Consider the following 22,380-nt stretch of genomic DNA (forward strand, 5'->3'; position numbering starts at 1 on the left):
TAAGTATTCTATTATAATTGTATATCATTGTAATGGTCAACCATATTGTTAAGTGAGTTGGGTCCATTCACTCAAAAATAAGAGAGAAAATGGAAATGGAAAGTCACAAGGCTGCATGGCTATATTGAAACAAGATCTAACCTGGGGAGAATGAGGTTTTTATCTGGCCTTGGAGGCTAAAGGATTGTTAGTGTGAGAGAAGAGGAAAATTTAATGAACAAGGAGAGAGTGTGGCCAACATAGCCCTGGGAGAGAATTGGAACTCCTTGGCCACAAAACTGATTAGAGGGCCCAGAAGGAGGGAACAAAAAAAGTTGCTGCTGCTTTGTTTCTGGACCATGTTTGCATTGTTGGTATATTAACAGTATTGTACCAGAGAATATGCTGGACAAGTACAGTCTTTCTCTTCCTTAAGTAAACAATTCCACAAGGCCCCAGATATTGGCTGACTATATTCAGCTTTGTGTAAATAGCACATGTAGGTGTATCCCTGAAAGCCTGGGTTGGAATGGTGAACACACTGCACTCATTGTTTCCACTGACAGATTTTTATATGAGCTCCTTAGAATATCAAATATTAAAAGAGACCAAAAAAAAAGACTAAAAGACACTTAGGATAAAATTTAAAAATCCCCTAAGTCACCTTTGAAAATGGGACTCAAGTTCTGAGATCACATAAGTTTGAAATTAAAAAAAAAGTAGTATTAATAGTCTAACATAGATATTTACAACAGTTTAATCTGAAAACTTTCTAATTCAGATTTTTAAATTAATTTAAAAGCCAACATGATGAGTTTTTAACTTTGTAAATTGCCCAAGTTTTCTTTATTTAAACGACACTCATGCTAGGGGTGCACCAATAGAGATTTTTGGGGCCAGTACCAATAGCCGATTTTTAAGGAGGCACATCGGCTGATACTGATCTGATTTCCAATACCAGCCTGGAAGCTTGGAGAACTGTGAGAGGCTGGTAAATTTGTTGTAGTGGAAGGGGATGGGGGAAGGGAAAGGGTGTGAGGGGGTAGATCAAGGCCCCCACAGTGAGGGAGGAGTGGGGCTGGGGTTGGGGCAGGGGCTGGGGCTGGGGCAAGCACTGCTCAGCCAGGGGTGCAGGGATGTGGGACAGAGCTGCAGCTTGTTCCGGGAGCACTGCGGGGTCGGCTCCAGCTGCTGCATGTTGCTTGTCCAGCAGCTCACCTGGCACTTGCCCACTTGTCCAATGGCTCCTGCTGCTGCTCCTGCCACTTGTCTGGGAGGGCATGGGGGAAGGTATTGGCGGGGCAGGGGTGGGGTGCCTGGCCCAGTCCGTACAGATCCGGGGGGCACATGCACCCCCCCCCATGCCCTCCTGGACAAGTGGGAACAGCGGCGGGAGCCACTGGATGAGTGTCTCCCAGACAAGTGGCATGCAGCGGCAGAAGCCTCCCCCTGTACCCCTGGATGAGCCATGGCTCCATCCTGCGCCCCCCACCCCGGCAGGGCAGCACTTGCCCTAGTCCCAGCCCCAGCCCCACTCCTCCCTCACTGCAGGAGCCTTTATCTGCCCCACCATACACCTTCTCTGCACCCTCCCCATCCACCACAACAGACTTACTAGCCTCACACAGCTACCCAAGCAGCCGGACTGTGCTCCTCACCGCCTACATGCTGCACTCCCGCTGCACAGGCCATTTATCAGCCAAATCAGGCCAATTTCTAATGCAGACAATTTTGTTTATATCAGTGCCAATCCAATATCAGACCGATATATTGGTGCACCTCTAACTCCTGCTAAAAAAATATGTACAATCCAATGAACACTTGAAGACTTCCAAGGCTGGGGACTGCACCACCTCCTTGGGAAGTCTATTTTAGATTCTGGTCACCTTTACCATAGAGAAGTTCTTCCTTGCATCCAACCTGAAGCCATCTGCTAACAGTTTATGGTCATTGCTTCTTGTCCTCCCCTGGGACACCCTAGTGAACAGTTTTTCTCCTAGCTCCTGGTATTCACCCCTTACATACTAAGTCCCCCTCAGTCTTCTCTTCCCCAGGCTGAAGAGTCCCAGATCCCTTAGTCTTTCCTCATAAGATTTGTCCTCCAAGCCCTTAATCATTCTTGTGGTCCTGTGGACCCTTTCAAGATTCTCCACACCTTTTTTGAAGTGCAGCACCCAAAACTGGACACAGTACTCCAGCTGGGGTCTCGCCAGTGCTAGGTAGAGGCATTTTCTTAGCCCTGCTTGTAGTGCATCAACTTATGCATCCAAGTATGTTATTAGCTCTGTTGACTACAGCGTTGCGCTGGTAGCTCATGTTCATCCTCTGATCAACCTTAACCAGCCATCGTGCTGGCAAGGACATTTCCTCCTAACCTATATTCAGGTCACTGGTTGCTTCTCCCCAGATGAAGCACTCTGCATTTATCCTTATTGAACTGCATCTGGTTCCTATCCCTTAGTGTGACTGCTTTTCCCCATAACTTCATATTGTCTGCAAGCTTGGCCAGCATGCTTTTCATGTCCTCATCTAAATCATTGATAAAGATGTTCAACAGCAAGGGGCCAAGAACCGAAATCTGCAGGATACCACTGGCCCCCTCCCACCAAGATGATACAGTGTCCACTAACACTCTCTGGGTTCAACCCCTTAGCCAGTTCCCAACCCACCTGACTGTGGACTCTGCCAGTCCTCAATCCTCCAGTTTTTTTTTATAAGAGTGCCATGGGAGACCATATTGAAGGCCTTCTTAAAATCCAAGTATATGACATCAACTGCGTCTCCGACATCTAACCGGTTCTTTACTTGATCATAGAAGGAGAAGAGGTTGGTCAGATATGACTTGCCCACAACAAAACCATGTTGGCTATCCTTCAGCATCATGCCTTCTGCCAGTCTCTCACTAATGGACTTGATAATTTTTTCCAAAATTTTACCTGGTATCAATGTCAAACTGACTGGGCTATAGTTTCCTGGATCTTCCCTCTTCACTTTAAAGATTGGCACCACACTGGCCCTTTTCCAGTCTTATGGGACCTTTCTCAACCACCACAAGTCTTCAAATACCTTTGCCAATGGTCCTACAATGACTCCTGCCAGTGCCCTCACGACTCTTGGGTATAGCCCATCTGGTCCTGCTGACTTGAAGATATTCAGCTGCTCTAAGTGTTCCCATACCAGTTTGACACTGACCATTAGTTGTCAATCACCCCTCTCCCCCAGCATCCATCCGGTATCTGACCACAAGGGCAACCACCACCATTTGTATGCAGGAACACCAACACAAATTATTCAGTAAAGAGTTCAGCTTTCTCCTGACTGTCTGTTATCATCTGTTCCATCCCATTGTGCAAAGGCTCCACATTTCCCTTGGTCTTCCTCCTGCTCCTTATATATCTAAAGAAGGACTTCTTATTGTCCTTGTTTTCAGTCGCCATCCTGATCTTGGTCGCTGCCCTTGCCTGCCTTATCATTTCTCTACAAATGCAGGCTATGCTTGTGTATTTCTCTTTGGTGACTACCCCTTGTTTCCACTGTCCGTAATCCTCCTTTTTCTTTTTTAAGCACTCCTTGACTCCTCTGGTAGGCCAAGAGGGCTTCCTGGCCCCTTTTCCGCTTTTCCTGCATACAAGAATGGACCTTTTCTCCATTCTGAGGATCACTCCATTGAGGAACGATCACCCTTCCTGAACTCCCTTCCCCTCCAGTCCCTTTTCCCATAGGGTCTCTCCCACTTTTTTCCTAAGCTCATTGAAATCATCCTTCCTGAAGTCAAGAGCCTCTGCCCTCCTGGCTGACTTCCCCGCCCTACATTGAATAATGAATTCTATCATCTCATGATCACTGTCTCCCAGATTACCCTCAATCCTCAGCTCTCCCACCAGGTCATCCGCTTTGGCTAGAACCAAATCCAACAAAACCTTCCCAGTGGTCTGTCTGTTCACCTCCTGTACTAAATAAAGTTCCATGCAGGTCAGAACCTACGTGACCAGTCAGATCTAGCCAAGTGCTCCTCCCACCAGATGTCAGGGTAATTGAGATCATCCATAACAACCAAGTCCCTTAAATATGCAGGCTCCATCAGTTCTCTGGAAAATTCATTCCAGATCCAGCTTCTTTTCCTGGTGTAGTGGTCTGTAGTAGACACCTACCATCAAGTCCCCTTCTCTTTGTTTTCCCCCCCACCCTTGCCTTGTATCTTGACCCACAGGGTCTTGAGTTGCCCTTCTCTTGTACCAGTTTAGGTCTCTGAGGAGGCATTACCGCTCCTTTACCATGGAGAGTTACACCTCCTCCCTTCTTACCTACCCAGTCCATTTTGTGCAGCCTGTAGCCCTCTATGCATACAGCCCAGTCATGGATACCGCCCCACCAGGTCTCCAGTGCCAGTTCCTCCTGCTTATTTCCCATACATCTAGCATTTCTGTATAGACAGTTAAGTTCCCCATCGGTAACCTCCAGTTCCCTGCCACCCCAGTATTGTTCCAGCCTCTCAACACCTCCCTGACTGCCCTCTCTACGTCCTTGCTGCTTGGCTGTCCCATGGCTTACATTCCCACCTGCACACCCATCCCCTGACACACCTAGTTTAAAGAGGAAAAACATATATTACTTAAAAAAAAAAAAAAAAAAAGCAGCAGTACCAGGGCTGAAAGGCTGTATTTTTTTTCTTTGTTTCTTGCATTTGTTTGTAGAGTCAAGTATACTTAATCATTTGTACTTTTTCCCCAGGAAAATACTTTAGCTCTTAAATGTTTTAACTAAAAGAAATCATTGCCATTAGCAACTTGTCAGCAGCCCTACAATAATTTAGTGTTAGTGATATGGAGTGCATCATGTAGGGAAGATTGTTGACCTTAAGGTTCCACGGGATTATTGGAAATTAAAGAAATAAAAATGACAACCTACTTTCAAATTATTATACTTTTTTTAAAAGTACTATTTCTTTTAAAATAATCGTATGTCAACTTGCTTTTTGTAGGGTCTAATGACTACAGATCTACTTACATCACAGTTTCATGATTTTCATGGAAACTGAAAATGATGGTTTCTGTGATAACTGTGAAAAATGGTGTTTCCTGGAATTTTGTGTGGAAGTGCCCCCCAAAAATTAGAGTTTACTGGAATACAAAGAAAGCACAACAATCCCTGCAGCCATAGAGCACGTGGTTTGAGAGAGAGCTACTGAGAGGCTGAGCTAGTGATGTAGACTCATTGAAGGTGCCAGTTAGGAATGCGGAAGGGTTTTAACACCGTCTTTTAAGAACCCAGGTGCAATGCTGCAGTCTGAAGATGAGTGATTGGCCTCTCAGCCAATCAGTAGTAAGAGGCAGGGCCAGAGGGGGCCCTTGGCCAAGAACCGGTGAGTGGGGCCTCTCTGTGAAAAGAACATGAAATCGCCTCTGTACAGTGCAAGCAGTTTGCAAAGTTGCCTTCATCTTGCCATGATTTAGGTAGGTCCATACTAGTGACTGTCCCAGGCAGATGCATTCATCAAATTCCATTTTCCTTCTCAATTATAATTTCAGCAAAATGACAGATTATTTCCCAGTGAGCATTTGGTTTGCAAATGTTTTTCAGGAAATAATATTAATAGGCATTTGCACTAGTATTTTACCATTACCTAATCCCGAAGTAAAACTTCAGTAAATCTTAACTTCTTTCTTGAAGTGATCTAATGAGGTAAAATTGGCCACATTGTGTAAGTGAGATACTTGATACGTACCTTGGATTCTGAAATATTTGTGGGTTCAGAATTGCAAAGAAAGCATCATCTCTACAGCTGGCTGTCATGAATGAGAGTTAACTAGTTGTCATCATATCCTTCATGAGCACAACATCCTCTTTTGGTCCACATTCAAGTCAAAGACTGGTCCAAGGATTCAGCACAGTTTGTTATTCAGAAATTACATTCATGTCACATCTTAGTACAGCTGAGGAGCAGTGTCATATTTTATTAATGTAGCATTTGACAGCTGTTAACCGGTGAAATGAGAGACAGGTATTCTATTTAACTAAAAGGATACACCTGATCCTGTTCAAATCAACCCCATTAACCTCATAGCTATATGTATTGAATTAGCAAATTGGCAAGATGAGAGAGTATGCTGCACTGCTAAAATCCGGTAACGTAGAACCGTCTGGCAAAGGAACATGTTGTTTATTTCACTCAATTGAAAGGAGTTTCATTCTAATCCTAGAGGATATACTTGACAAAAAGATTCAATAATCTCCATGCTTCTTCCCTGATCTCTGGGTAGTAGGCTGGTCTGCTCTTCATTTTTTTACAGTTGAAGGGACACTGAATAGTGGATTTTTTGTGATATGTACTTCTGGCAGGTATGTTTTCTTTTTTAGTATGGAACCAAAGATGCACCTTTACTATGACTTTACCACCCAAGATAGGGTAGTAACTGCATCTTTCCCATTCTGCTCAAGAGTAGAGGAGGTGGCGGTATGCAGTACAGTTGGGAACCCCTGCACAGCTGTTGATATAGGACTTTTACAGTGGATGATCAGTTATACATTGTATATTTGTTACCAGAAAAGTGAAAGTCCAGTTATAAATGAACTTAAGAAGTTAGGTGCTTTCACTACATTACATTATAGGCCTCCCACCACTGTGGAATGACATTATGTTGGACCATATGACTGAGGAATTGTTCGAAATAATATGATACAATACACTCCGATAGGGACTCTTATGGTTAACACTATGACTTATTATAGGCAATTGGTATGGTGTTATCCATACAGCTCTTATTATGCTATTTATGCTTCTTAGAGGTTGTATATTCTCCTTATATTGTGCTAGAATTTCACAGAACAGAGAGTTCACTGGAACTGGGCTTTCCTGAAATCTCAGGAATGCTTTTTTGAATGATTTTTCTTTAGCTGCTATGCAATCTATCTTTATAAAGGGCTAGTCAACCTATTATTCTTTTGTGCCACATTGTATCCATACAATTAAATAGGGAGAATGGTTATTGGACTTGAGTCTTAGTCTGGGATAAAACAGTGATGTAGTGTTATGACTTGCACCTTTTTAAAACAAACATTTAATTACTTGTTATCAGAAACACTAACGTGTAACAGAACTAAAAATTTAAGTTGAATTTCACTTTTGGTTTGATCAGTTACTTTTTGCCATGTTTTGTCTCTTTCAGGAAATCCATGACTTATTCAAAGATTATGAAATAAAGTATTGTTATGTGGACAAAAATAAAAGAACAGGTAAGAACTTAGAATTATTCTAGTTCGTATGTAGTAATATACTTGTATTTTCTGATGAAACTAATAATACATTTCTGCCTTATGTGAAGTCATCAGGTTGTCTGACCAACATATAACTTGATTACCTCAGGATCAGGTCTTTGGCTGTGTAAACTGCACCAGATCCCACTCTCATTAAAGTTGGTGGAAAATTGGAAAGCTTCATATTGACATCAGTGGGAAGTAGATCAGGCCCACTGTCTATGACTCCTTACGGGGATGCCCTTGACTAATACATGTTTTGGATAAGGATAAACTAAACAACTTAATTCCCTTATTAAGGGGAACTCTGCTAGGACACAGTAGGGTGCCTCTTTGGTAGAGGAGCAAATCCAGGCCTAAATTTATGGAATCTGGGTGTTATATCCAGAGGTACATGCACTCTAGTTACATAACCAGTTTCAAAGCCACTTGAAGTTTTTGCCTTGTTCACAAACTAAAGGCTATTGTCAAACTGCTGAGGGTGATTTTCAGCTTGGAGATCCTAATCCCAGTTTTCAAGGGAGTGAATCCAAGGAAATCTCTCTGAAGCATAGACCTGCCACATATTTCTCTGCCCATTCCTGTTCCTCCAAAACATTAGGGCTAAGTACTAGGGCTGTGTGAAGCTTTGGTAGCTGATTTGAATTGGAGGAGATTCAGCCTAATTTGGGGAGTGAATCTCCTAATCCAAATAGAAATTGGGAGACCAATTAAAAGCTCTGAATCTATTCAGAAAAGCTTTGGAAAAGATTCGGCTGATTCAGAGATTTGGCCATAGACTAAATAGGCAGCTGACAGGTGTCTCCAGCTAGTGAGTCTGTTGGGGCTCGGGGAGGGGAAAGGGAAGGGGTGTAGGGGAGGGAAGGATTGTGGCTGGGGCTGGGACAAGCTGCCCAGCTGGGATGGTGGGGGGCATGTTACTTGGGGAGGAGGGTGGCGGGCTGTGGGAGTGGGGGCTGTGTCCTGCTGTCGCTTGCTCAGCCTGGGCGGGCAGGGGCGGGATGCGGGTGAGACTTGCTCCAGGTGGAAGAGGGCAAATGGCAGCAAGCCACAGCCCCTGCTTCCAGCGCTGCCGCGCCCATGCCCTGTGGTTGCCGGCTGGCAAGCAGCGGCAAAGCTGAGCCCCCATTTCCAATGCTGATGTGGGCGCAGCAGCGCTGGGAGTGTGGGCTATGCCCTGCCGGCTAGAATGAGCCATGCCTGCATTGCACCTCCCCCCTTCCGCATCAGCTGGGCAAGCGGCAGCAGGGCATAGCCCCTGTGGCTCCCCCCACCAGGGCAGAGGCAGGCACAGCCAAAGGAGCCACGGAAGAAGCCCCCATGGCTGCCCTGGCCAGTACCATCCCCCGCCCAGCCCAGCGTTCTGGCACTGAAAAAAAAAAAAGCCCCACACTTACCAGATGTAGCAGCGGCTATGGGGGCTCTGGGGCCATGTGGGTCCCCCTCCTACAGCCGCCACTCCCTGATCTCCCCCCTCCTTCCGCTGGCCCCAGCTTCCCGGCAATTAAAACTAAAACTGAAAAACAAAAAAAAAAAGCCTTGCACTCTCTGGCTCTGGCAGCAGCAATTGGAGCCTCTGAGGGCTCATGGCAGAGTGCCCCTGCACAGTGCGGGGCAGTGGGGGGTAGTTGGGATCGCTCTCCTGCCTGGCACCTGCGTGGCAGCTGTTGTATTGTGTGGGTGTGTGCACCACACACTGTCTGGGAGCTGGGGCAGCTCCACATGTCAGCACCGAATCTTCCGAAGCTGATTCGGCCAAATCAATTCAGGACAGTGATCCAAATCTCCGAATCGAAACACTGTCCTCTGAATCAGCCAAATCTGAATCGACTACTTCCCTATTCACACAGGCCTACTAAGTACAGACAGTCAAAAAGCCCGAGGCTGAATCAATTCAATCTTTGCAAGTTAGTCTAAGCTGCCTAGATTGAACCAATAAGCAAGTAAACAGACATTTGCTTTTGATTCTGGAAATGCAGCCATGTGCTTGCAGTGGCCCAGGCCAGAAGTTGGGGGGTGCTAGAGAACGCCTCCCTGCTTGGATGGAGTGGGCAGCTTGAGTCAAGGCTAGCTCACCCACCCTGCAAGAGGAGTGGGGGCGGATTGCGGGGGAGGTGCAAAGCATCCTGGGATGTTAGGGAACTGTGAGTTAACTTGAATCTGGAGGGGATCTGGGGCAGAAGTTCAATAAACTGATTTAACATAAATCTGTTAAGTTGGATACTACATTCATTCAGGTTTATTTTTGAAAGCAGTTTATGTGCACTGAACCTCCGTTGTGTTACAGTTTGAAATGGTTTCTGATCACTTATACTGGCTTATGTGTAATTTCTATCCACAGCCTATAAATTCTTCATCTTTCACAATCTGAATGATCATTTCTAGCACAAGGTCTTATTGTTTTGAGCTTGCCACATCCTCATGTATCTTGAAAAGGGAGTGGTGTGTCTGGTTGCTTTGTTAGGAAATTTGGTTGGTTTGTGCACTAATGTCCAGATGACTTTCATGTTAATGCTGAGGGTACACAGCCATGCTTGTGGTTTCTGAAGTTTGGAGAAAGGTTTTGAAGTCTGCCATTTGTCAATAGCCTTGATCGTTTCTGTGTGTTTATTTTTCTGGTACCATTTTGAAATCTTGCTTGTTTAAGTTCATATAGGATAAGAATATTTTTCTATTTAATTTAGTTCTTCGATATCCATATCTGCCAGTCCAGAATTACCAATTAGATTCTGGCAATTAAAAAAAAGATTTTGTTTTAGACCTTTACTACTGGATATTATAATTAGTTTTAACTGCTGATTTTTGACTGACTTTTTTACTAAAGTTTCAATGGAAGAAGAGCAACCAGACCCTCACCAAGGCAATGATGTGGCAGCTCTCACTCCTATTTCCATCTTGTGGAAGGGTAGATTATCTCCATTTTTGTATGGGATACAAGAACCCAGAAATATGTAATTGAAAGGAAAGAAATCATCTCTGGTTTTCAAAAGCAAAAGAAGGCAACTTACATTTTCAAATAGGTTATATGCACTTAACACGTGCCAACCTTTGCCATTTTTTGTACTAAGGAGCTCCCTGTTGAAGTAGAACAGATGACTGATACTGATTTCTTCATTTGCTGAGCAGGAGATCCTGACTTTTCTGTGTTACAGAAATGGCTATTGTCTCTTCTGTTGCTCCTTAAGCCATATTGAAAGGATAATTTGGCATTTTTAAAAGATATATAATATCATGAACATATCTAAGATATCCATTACAGCAAAAGAGCTATATACATGCAGTAATCTTTGCATGTAAAAATCAATTGAATGCTTTTAGTTCTCCCCCAGAAAAAATATATCAGTGCTTCAGCAATAGATATTTTCAAAGATAAACATGCCCATAAAAACTTGTATTTGCACTTATGAATCATCTTTGCAAATGCAAATAGGCTGTTTAAATGTATAATTTTATGCCCTGTCTTGCACATGTAAATTTCAATTTGCCATTCATATGGGCTTTTGTATATCTTATCTGACATCTCTGAACATGTTGGCTCTTGAAGCTCACTTATCATCAATCCAATTTGTTTTGTTCTGTTGAAAATAAATTGCTTTAATTTTGGTTTCAAAAAGCACGTAAACTTTCATTTAAAGACTCCACAGAAGCAACACAGAATCCTAAGAGCTCCTTAAAAAATTGATGAAGCCCTTTCTGAACCAGTTAACTGTCCAGTTCAGGTTTCATGTACTATAAATTATTTTTCTGGGTTCAGTGACTGGCTTGCAGCATCAAGCAGTGGTTTCATAGGTATTAATGTTTACTTGTTTCCAAGCAAGTAAATACATGAAAATAATGTAATCCAAAAATTCAAAGTTGACATAATTTACTACAGTCTAAAATATTTGTATTGGAAAAAATCCCAGTTGGTCAAATTAATGTAATTTAATAGTTTAATTTAGATGAATGGAGCTCTTTTGAGCTATAGATTTATTCAAATTATACATTCTGTCCTTCATCGTCTCTCTTTCTCTGAATAAAAAGAATATTTTCACCTTATCTTTGAGCATTCTTCAGGATTTGTCTTTCCATTTTAAATCACATCATTTTCTATGCCAATTTTAACTTGTTTGTATAATCAGATCACAGAAATTATCCAGGGAACTAAAACACGTGAATAATGTTTTCCTCTAAACATTTGCATAGACTCTTAACTTCTTTTGTTGTATCTTCTCTGCAAGCATTCCTCTATTACCAATTAATTTATTTGTGAAAATCTGAAGATAAATCATAAACACTGGGTGGTAGGCCTGTGCGAAGCGGCAAGTATTCACGTTGGATTCGGCTGATTTGGAGGGACAGTGATTCGACTTGGTGATTTCGAATCACTGTCCTGATTCAATTTGGCCAAATCGGATTCAAAGCCCAGTCCAGCCCACCCCACGCAGATCCAGGGGCACACGCCCGCTCCCATGACCTCCCGGACCGGCGGCACTGAATTGTGTGCAATGGTGGAAGCCTCCCTCCCCGAGTCCCACACCCCCGAGTCCCAGCCCCAATCCCTCCCTCACTGTGGGGGCATTGATCTGTCCCCACCCCACGCCCCTTCCCTCCCCCCTCTGCCCACCACAACAGACTTACCAGCTGGAGACAGCTGCATCCAGCGTCCTCAAGGACTGCTGCCTGTTTAGTCTATGGCTAAATCTCCAAATCAGGCCGAATCTTTTCTGAATTGATTCGGAAGCTTCCAATTAGATTCAGAGCTTTTAATTGGTCTCCCAGTTCAATTCGGATTTGGAGATTTGGCCACTGAATCAGGCCAAATCTCCTCCGAATCGAATTGGCTACCAAAGCTTCGCACAGCCCTACTGGGTGGCACAATAATTTATCTTGCCAGTGTGTGTTTTGTGGCTATTTCAGAACCCTCAGCTTCTTTCTTTGATATCCTATCTAGATATCAGATCTTGTGAATTAATACAACTTGTAACATCAGCTGTATTGTACATGTTCTCAAGTATGCTAGCTAATTGTTTGCAAGATACCTCCTCACAGGAGAACAAGACTAAGATTTTAGATATGACAATTTCTGTTGATAAAAGTATGCTCCGTTCTTCCTGTTTGCTTTATAAACTGATATGAGACCATCACAGCTAGTTTAAATATGCTCCATGTTTATATTTTATTTATAAATCCTCCTGTAGATTTTAGACTGTTGCAACCTCTGATTATTCACACATTAAAGAAAATAACATTTTTCACTTCTGAAAAGTGTTAGGTTACTATTCATTTTCGCTTTTGCTTGTGCACTGTTGTTAGTAGAAACAGATGATTAATAGATAATCTGCAGTTAAAGACGTTTTCTGTTTTAAACAGTAATCATGCAACAAGAGCTTCCTGGAGTTGAATTTCAGGAAAGGATTCAATTGAAATACGATAGGTTGAGGGGAAAATAAGTTATGGTGTGTCAGACAACGAACGTACCTCCATCCACAGTACAGTAATTAATTAGGAGAGAGTGTGATGCCAAAAATACCATGAAAAATATTTTGTAAGTAATTGTAATAGGATATATGATTTATGGAAGTGAATTACCTGCTACCATGTTTACTCAAATCTAAGTTCCCCTCAGTCAGCATGGAGTAAAAGCCCCTTATCTTAGATTCATATACAAAGTGGAGGGAGGTTGGGCAAGGTAGACAGTTGCTGCGGCTCTGACTGGCCCTGAGCCCAGGTCAGGGCCAGAGTCAGACCCACAGCAACTTCCTGCCCCCCATTCCACTTGCCGTCTGCAGCTTCTGGGGGGAGGGGCAGAGCCTGTGGGGATCTGGGGGTGGAAGGGTGCCGATGGTAGAGGGGGGGAGGAAGGCTGCAGGGGGAAGAAGTGGGGAGGCAGAGGGCAAAGGGACCACCTGACCCCCCCCACTTCTTTCCCTGCTATAGTGGGGGGTGGGGGATGAATTTAAGACAACCCTGCAATAATTAAATTCTATAGCTGGAAAATTATAACAAATGCATACATCTATATATAGAGTCTAATTATCTGGGGGAAATCTTAAATTCATGGTTGACTTAGATTTTAGTAAATATGGTATTTTAAACTGCAGCATATCAAATACTACTTAATGTATTTTTTTTGCTTGACCTTTTCTTGCGTAAATGATGGTTCCAGACAGTGGAAAAAGAAATCTCAGTTCTCATTTCTGAGCAGCTAAGAGCCTTGTGACACAGTATTTTTGGGCAGCTCTTGGAGCTCTTAACATCTGGATTGTCAGTACAGTAACACCTGAAACTAGTTTTAAGCGCTTGTTATGTGCTTAAAGTTATACCAGTCCAGGGCAAGATTATCTCTGAACCATGCTACCCGGCTCCTGTTGCACTTAGCTATAGCCACCTTAGTGTAAACACTCCACCTGTCCCCTCCTCTTCTGGGTAGGCAGATTAACCCTTCCCTGCCTGTTGGGACAGATAGCCGGGCAGCTGTAAGTAGGTGGGGATGAGAGGGTGCCAGAGAGGAGCCCTGAGGGTTAGCGGGGAGCCAGGAGTGGTGCCCAGCGGGGGCAATTTTTACCTTTCAGTCCTCCAGGTACAGTTACCATATTTCCAGTTTTGAAAAACAAGACATCAGTCAGGGAGGGTAATATGATTGTTAGGGGGGCAGTGATATGCCTATGCCCTGCTGCTAATAATGTTTTGTAGCAAGTGTTCTGAGTTACAGTAATCCCCAGACCAAACAGAAGTTCACTGCTGGATCCAGGGGGGAAGGGAATCCAGCTGTTGACTTTGAGCCTGCAGACAGTTTTCCTTAGCAACACCCCCTCCTGCCTCCCAGCCCCGCACTGTTTTCAGAATGGGAGGGGGGAAGGGGAGCAGAGGGAGCTTGTTCTAGGGATTCCCCAGCCGGCACTGGAGGGTGGGTTGGGGTGGGTGGATTGGAGCCCCTTTAAGGTCGAGGGGCAACAGGAGCAACAGGAAGGTGGAGGGGGGGCTCCAATCCACCCACCCCACCCTCCAGCAGGGGCTAAAAAAAACCCAGATTGAACTCCCTCCACTCCCTTTCCCTCCTCCCATTCTGAAAACAGCTCAGATGCTGGGACACAGGCAGACGCAAATTGCCGAAGATGCTATGTTTTGAAACATCTTCATCTGAACCCTCAGATTTTTGCGGGATCAGGCCCTTTTAAAGTGCTTTGCAACCGTGCATGGTAGAGTCCTTTTCAGGTGAAAATTGTCACTTCTGTCTGTGCCCACAGTGCAAGTGTAACAAGACCCTATAGCATCAAATTTGGTTGTATGATAAAACATGACCATCAGTTTTCAGATTTTGGTCTCATACAACTGTATTAAAATAAATATTGCTGTTTTTGCAACTGTCTGTCACTTAGCCTTATATTTACAGTTTGTCCTCTGTTCTAAGTAGTACTATGAGATGTCGTGATTTATTTTAAATGCACATAAAAATTCAAATACCGAATAGTATGTAAGATATTATCATATTTAAAATGTAGATCCAGTCGTGTAGAATCGCACTTATGTAAGTTCTCCACTTTTTGTTCATGGATGTTTTACTCTAAGTAGAGGAAAGCTTCCAGAAACATGTAGGCACCTACACTTCGATCATTCATTTGTACCTGCAACAGATCTAAGAGCGCATCTTGTTGTATGGGTGGTTTCGATTAAGTGCACTGTGGAAAATTTATGTGTTACAAATATTTCCATCAAGAGCAATTAGCTGGGAGGCTGGTGGTTAAAAGCTTGGGTAAACAGGTATGCATGGTATCATGTGTTATAACAAGGTGTCATTTTAGACCGTGCTGATATAAAGCCATCCCCTTTTCTTCCTCATTAAGTAGCTTACCAAAATGACAATTTTTACTTTGCCCTGCATTTTAATGTTGGCCACTTTGTGGAATCCAAGCAGTGGTTCTAATGGTAATTGCTACAGTGTGGAGGATTTTCCATATTTTAAATGGTACTTTCAAGTATATAGCTCCACATTTTTTTGCAGCCGTTTTAAAATCTTTAAAATATTTGCCCTCGCCCTTTGAATCTGATTACAAACAGATGTCACATTTGTCCCAAGAGAAACCATTTTATCCTGGGACAAACTGCAGTTGTTCAGATGCTTATTCCTGTTGTCCCAAGACAAACCTTATGAAAGGATAAGAAGTGCTAACAGTTTTCTCTGGATATTGTGAAGTGATTCTGAATAGGATTACTTCATTGAATTGGTGGCAGAAAAATGGCAGTGCATTCAGTTGCTCGGTGAACCCTGATTGGAAGGATGATGCGTGTACGTGTCAGTCCTGGGACTTTTCCCTTTGGGGACAAATGCAACGTCTGGTTCTTGTCTCTGCCAAAATGAATAAGCTCTTGTACACAAGGCAGGATTAGCTATCTTTGCAGGTATCAGCAAAGCATTTGTTAGAGTTCACAAAGCCTCAAACAAGATCATTTCTAGAAGAGTAAAATGTCCATTTCTGTCATAATGGTCATTAAGTCTAACCTGAAATAGAAAATACTTACAAACTGACCTTTCTTGACTACCAAAGGAGTACTGTGCCTTAGGCTACATCAGCTACTGAGCCAGTTGTAGCTGTTTTAGGATGGTTGTGACTGCTGTATGGCTGTGATAGGAATTCATTTTAAAAGATTTTGATAAGTTCTAGGGCCAGATTTCTCTAGAGGATCTCCTTCCAGCCATTTGTGAGTGCTGAAGGTTGGAGGGAACAGCACAGTACCTCTTGCATCGTAGCCTCTACAGCCTTAATAGGAGCAACATTCAGTTATCACAAGCTTGTACCCGGTTACATATATTATAAAAACAGCTGAATTTCCTGCTTTGTCCAGCAGCAGTGCAAGCATTTTGAAAGGTTGCCAATAATACTTCTTTTGTTAGTAAGAGTAACAGACACATTTTCCTGGCGCTTCCACATCTATTTCTTTGCTAAACGTAGTCAGGGTTTTTATATTTTTGTTGTGCTGTCAGTGTGCAGAGCAGAATTTGACTGATCTCCTTGTGAAGTCAGTCCATTCAGGCTTTCTTTATAAATGTTGGGGATGCATCCTGAAGTAAAGTTTGTTTCTGTTTGGTCTGTCTTTCTATTATGTGTGAATGACCAACCCACAGTCCTAATAAATGGAAAACTTCACTGGAATTATTGCATTTCCCATGTTGTATTCCATATTGTCATGGCTGATTTGTATTGCAGAGAAGGACTAAGTGTGTATAATGGCAAGGAGACAAGTGTGAATGTATACTTTTAATAAGGTTAATTAAGAGATGTATATTACCTTGTGATTTCTGTGTGGTCGATTCTCTTCTAAATACTTGATTTCTAAGGTATTAGAACAGGGAATCATGATGACTCGGGTGCATCATCTTTAACAAATATCTGAAGTTTCAGTGAGTTTTTATTTCAAAGCTTGAGCTTTATAAATGGCCCATGACTGAGGCTCAACAAAAATGTTACTATTATTTCTTTACCAGAAGTAAAATATTCCTATTCTTATTCAGGGGCAGCATGGAGGAATGGTAATAATAATATATATGATACATAATATGATGTATACTATTAATGATTATAATCTATCTGAAAAATGTTATCCTTGATCCAGTTAGGCACAGATGATAATGTTCCATTGCCAGATTTTAAAATGCCAAATTTTAAAAAGTCTCTTTATGGTATTATTAGCTTTGTATTATAAATATACATCTTATGGTCCCTTTTTTCCATGGCTCATTGTGGTGGGGGGGGTATACTGTAGCTGAACTAGAACAGGTTCTATAACTTGTTTTGCTCTTTTACAGCTTTTGTTACTCTGCTAAATGGAGAACAGGCCCAAAATGCAATTCAGAAATTTCACCAACACTGTCTTCGTGGTAAAGAAATATCAGTGCAGCTGCAACCAACAGATGCTTTGCTTTGCATTACCAATTTGCCCACCTCATTTACGTTACAAGAATTTGATGAACTGGTGCGTACATATGGCAATGTCGAGAGATGTTTTCTGGTCTATAATGAAGTTACTGGCCATTCAAAGGGTTACGGGTTTGTGGAATACATGAAAAAGGACTCTGCTGCAAAGGCTAGACTGGAACTTCTGGGAAAACAGTTGGATGAAAACACCCTCTTTGCGCAGTGGATGGATGTTAATCAGTTGTCCATGGATCTTATTCATTCTAAGTGCCTTTGTGTTGATAAACTCCCTAAAGACTATGCTGATTCAGAGGAACTGATGCAAGCTTTGTCACTGAAATATAAACCTGTGTTCTGCCAGGTACGTATATATGAATTGATAGCTTTCAAAAGATGCATATGGAGATGTTTTTAGTCTTGGATTTGCATATTTTTTCTACTCCATTGTTTTACTTTTAATTTGACTGATTATATACATTATGATGTATATACATATGATGTAGTAATGTATGGAGCAATACTAATGTTTCATTGACATAGGTTTACCATATAGGAGGCCATCCCAGTTAAGTGTAAATATAAAGTTTATAATGTGTTCTCTTCCTGTGTATTTCACAGAAAAAGATTTCAGAAATATTTTACAGAGCTTCTTAGATAGATTTTAATTTCATTTTTATTATTTGATCTATAAAGCTAGATTGTATTGGTACCTTAAATATAATGGCACAGGACTTAAAGAAAAGTATTTTAGAAACCTTAAAAAAATCTCAAGTAATTTTCTTTGATTTGTAAAGTTGTAGCCTTAAAGGCTAATAGTTTCCAACGCCAGCACTAACTAGAAATAAGTGTTGTTTCTGTTGGAAAGGACATATAAGTTGTTGCTTTCTATTGGTATAAAGGCTTCCCACCCTGTCCTGATTTATAAGGTATGAGAGCACAAAACCTAACTTGTTATGTCAAGCTTTCCTGGGCCCATAGGTCTCTAATCCCTAGACTAGAATATGAAAGAAAAGCTACTTTTAGAGTATCCCAACCTAGCCTGGCTTGTCATTTCAAATAATAAAATCAGGAGTTTCTGACAGGGCCTGTTTTCCATAAAACCATGTTGAATGTGCAGTTTGAGGTTGTTGATAAGTTCATACATTTTCCACCTTTAATTGTGGACCGCATCATGAGACAGGTGATGTGTGATATCACACATGCTGATGATACTCATGCAGCAGGTGGCAGAGCCAGGCAATATTGCCCATAAAATATTCAGCATAAAATATTAGAGTGCTTTGTTATTGGAAGTAATGCAGCCATTCCAAGAAAACCTTTTTTAACACCTTCAGGTCTTCTCTCTCTCTCTCATAAATATGTATCATTACAGACTAATAACATTTGTTATTTATTGCATTATTGTAGTACCTGCAAGCTCTAGATGGATCAGGATCCCGCTTGATATAGGCATAGAACAGAACTAAAGATGGTCCTTTTCCAAGGAGCTTACAATCTCAGTTAAAGTCAAGATACAAGCAGATAAAAGTACAAAGAAGCAGCAAGAAAACACTGGCTAAACATGATAAGCAGTCGTCTCAGCACTCCCACAACTTAGGCCAGGGGTGGGCAATTATTTCGGGCAGAGGGCTGCTTACTGAGTTTTGGCAAGCCATCAAGGGCCTCATGACAGGCAGCCAAGGGCAGAAAAATATTAATTTTCCAAATGTTTTAGGGGCTCCGTGGGCTGGATAGAATGGCCTGGCGGGCTGTATCTGGCCCACGGGCCACATTTTGCCCACCTCTGCCTTATGCCATAGAAAGGTCTGTTAGTGAGGTATGCTAGTTGCATGGTGCATAATAAAATCACACCAGTTGGCTGACATAACTATGCCAGCAAAACCCAAGGTGTGGATGCAGCTGTCCTGACAGAAGACAATGTCTGCCAACCAAGCTTCTGCCATTCAGGGAAGCTGGTTTAAGTCTAGCGGCAGAAAGTATTCTTCCGGCAGAGTAGCCTTCACACCTAGAAGGCTAGGATACAGAGACTATAGCTAAGAATGGAGCAGCCCTGTCATGTATATTAAGTCCTAGGCTTTTTTTGACAAGGTTTTTTATAGGCTTAATGAAAAGGAACAGTTTTAAGAAGAGTTTTAAAGGGCTGTAATGTATTAGTTTTGTGATGCCTTTGGCGAGCAACTTTAGTGCGTGAAGACAGTGTAAGGGAAAAGCACAAAGGTGCTTGTTTGAGAATCAAACACGTATGAGACAGAGGATTAATTGGAGGAGGGCATTTACACCATTGGTAAATCATCTGAAAATGAGCCATGACTAGCCTTAAAAATAAAAATAAGTAGATTGTTTGTTGAGACAGCGGAGGGGGCTGCGGAATACAAGGATGAATAGAGATGAGGAATGTGGTCAAAAGGACAGGCTAGGAGCACGATCTTTGCAGCAGCATTCTGAATTGAACTGTGTGGGCCTAGGTTGCATTTGTCAAGGCCCCAGAAAAGGATGTGGCAGTAACTGAGATGCAAGATCAATAGCAGCTAGAAGGACAATTTTACCTGTGTGGATAATAATACCATATTTACTTGAATATAGGATGACCCTGATTATAAGATGCCCCCCCAATGATTAGATTTTACGTACGGGAAATTTATAAATGTATTACAATTTTCCAGGTATAGAATCTATTTATTGGAGGCTTGCCTTGAATTTGTCCCCCTCCCACCGCTACAGCGGGGAAAATAAATCTAGGGGGTCAGGAAGCCCCATTCCCTTCTGCCTCTCCCCATCATCTTCCCCACGCAGCCCCGTCATCCCCTTCCTTACTTGCAGACCCTGCTCTCCCTGAGCATATGGAAACGAGGAGTAAATTTTAAAGCACTGACCTCAAAATAAGCATAGCTGTAGTAACTTGAACATAATACGCATAGACTTAGTTCACCCAGAATTGATGCAGTTTACCTATATATATACCTAATATATATATTACAAACTGGGCTGGGACCCAGCAGTCAACAGCATTTCAAGCCATGCTTACCTGACAGCTCAGCAGTTCTCAGTATGATTGCATCCGGGTGAGCAGGAATGTGCTGTCTGCAGTACTTCAAAGCCTTTTGAGGCTCCACAAAACACGTGCAATGCTCATGGTTCCATTTGCCAAGTTGCATATTTGCAATGTGGCAGCAAAATTAGATAATGGGAAATCCCAGTATCTAAAAAAATCAATGGCAGAAGAAAGCAGGGCAGCACACGTGGATACAGTGTGCACCGTCTGAAACCAGAGCCTGACCGGCCAGAGCCACACTGCAGCCGCCAGCCAGGCTCCACACACCTGGATTGCTGCTGCTGCAGCCCTGGGAGGCCCCTAGGACCTCAGGTGAGTTGCTGACCCCAGCCTCTCCTACCCCGCTGGGGCAATTTGTCATGCCCCAGAGCATGCATGCACGGGCATGCCATTGTGCCACTGCTGTTTGTCCCTGGGGAGATGTACTTCCTGCTTGTCTGGATGCACCCTATGTGTGTGTACTCCAGATACACCCCCACATCCATGTGCTAATTAGCCCCCACTCATGACTGGAACTGGGTGTTCTTGTCATAAGGTTTGAGATGGTCCAAAAATTTATATGCAGATAAGGCACCAGGCAGCCTGGTTTGGCTTTACCTCATGGAGGCAGGGCCACCCTAACCATATGTGACAGGCTTAGACAGGGGCAACAGATGGAGTCTGGGTAAACTGTTTGGTGATGTTTGCCGGATATTTAAGACTGGTGAAGAAATAGGAATCATTGGAAATCAGAAAGAAAAGTGCAACTCAGCTGTGGGAATGAAGAGGAAGTCGAAATGTATACAGTGTAGTGGCTCAGCATGACTTCAAAAGAGCCGGTGCTGAGGGGGACCACATTCATTGGGCACTACCATATATCTTTTCCAGGGGATTACACTAATCTGTCCTTGTGGTATCAGAATGTTTGACCAATATGGGCCAAGTATTTTAAAGTCATACATGGCTGCATTTAATCAACTTCATAGTTGTTTCCATTATTGAGCACATGCTGCTTTTGGCAGCAGTTTAATGATAAATTATGTATTTAGGAAATTTCCTTGTATGCAAGTGTAAGACGAAGGGCTCCTCTCTCCCCCACCCATGCCGATTGCAAGAAAAAAACTTGTATTTGAGGAAATACAGTATTTAGAGATTCTGTGCTGAAACACATCTGCAAGATTTAGACATAGCTTGGATGTCTGGACTTGGAACAGGATCCAAGTCAAAGAAGATCCCCTGCTTACTGACCTGAGTGCCAAGCAGGATGGTGGGGAGTTGTCCATAGTAATTAAGAAAAGAAGTGGTGGGGGCTGCTAGCGGGGAGATTAAGAATGTAGTTCTAGACATGGTGAGCTTCAAGGTTAGAAACAGAAATTAAACATAAACCGGTATAAGTGATTGGAAACTGGTTCAAGTGTCTAACGCAACAGAAGTTCAGCGCACATAAACTGCTTTCAAAATGGTCGAAACGGGTTTAAGATACACTGGATGGATATAGTATCAGACTTAACTGATTTAGGTTAAATTGGTTTATTGAACTCCTGTCCTATCCCAGATCCCCTCCAGATTCAAGTTAGCTCACAGTTCCCCATCATCCCAGGATGCTTTGCTGGGTAAGTGGACTAGACTTGGCTTAAGCTGTGTGTTCCAGCCAAGCAAGGATACATGCTCTAGTACCTCCCTTTCCCCTGCCCCAGCTTCTGGTCTGGGCTACTGCAGGCATGTGGCTGCATTACCAGAATCAAAAGTAAATGTGTGTTCACTCTCTTATCTGGTCAATCTCTGCAGCTTAGACTACCCTGCAAAGATTGAATCAATTCAGCCTTGGGCATTTTGACAGTGGTGTTGTCAATATGTGATGTTGCATCACATTAGCAGTACATTAAGGCAATGTAGCGTCAGTGGTCACAAACTATGATGCAGCTACATTGCTGTAGCAATGCGCTGCTTCATTATAGCGTGTTGCTACGGTGATGTAGCAAGTAAAAATAACTGCGCACAGTGCAGCCTATTACTGCACCAAAAGGAAGTACTAAATGATGGTGAGGTAACAAAGGCTCCATAGGGGCATGTGTAGAGGCGCCCAGTGTGTGCTTAGCCCAAATGATAGATGTCAGAGGGACATTCTGGGATATGGGCTTGGACAAAAGGAGACTGGTGTGGAACAGAGTGGTAGATCTAAAGAGTTTTCACCATGGTGATGCCAATTAAATTAATGAC

The 22,380-nt window shown here is 42.7% G+C and overlaps 1 protein-coding gene across 3 annotated transcripts in view; it reads left to right on the forward strand.

Annotated features, from left to right (window-relative positions):
• The window catches only part of RAVER2 (ribonucleoprotein, PTB binding 2), a 70,168-nt gene that overhangs the window by 14,158 nt on the left and 33,630 nt on the right, over positions 1-22,380 (forward strand). For all 3 annotated transcript variants that reach the window (XM_059727912.1, XM_059727911.1, XM_019489048.2), the window contains exons 2-3: positions 7,146-7,212; positions 17,021-17,490. In XM_059727912.1, the coding sequence (XP_059583895.1) occupies positions 7,146-7,212; positions 17,021-17,490 (537 nt within the window). The remainder of the gene's footprint in view (positions 1-7,145; positions 7,213-17,020; positions 17,491-22,380) is intronic.

This window comes from Alligator mississippiensis, chromosome 5, assembly GCF_030867095.1.
Source record: "Alligator mississippiensis isolate rAllMis1 chromosome 5, rAllMis1, whole genome shotgun sequence".
Taxonomy (NCBI): domain Eukaryota; kingdom Metazoa; phylum Chordata; order Crocodylia; family Alligatoridae; genus Alligator; species Alligator mississippiensis.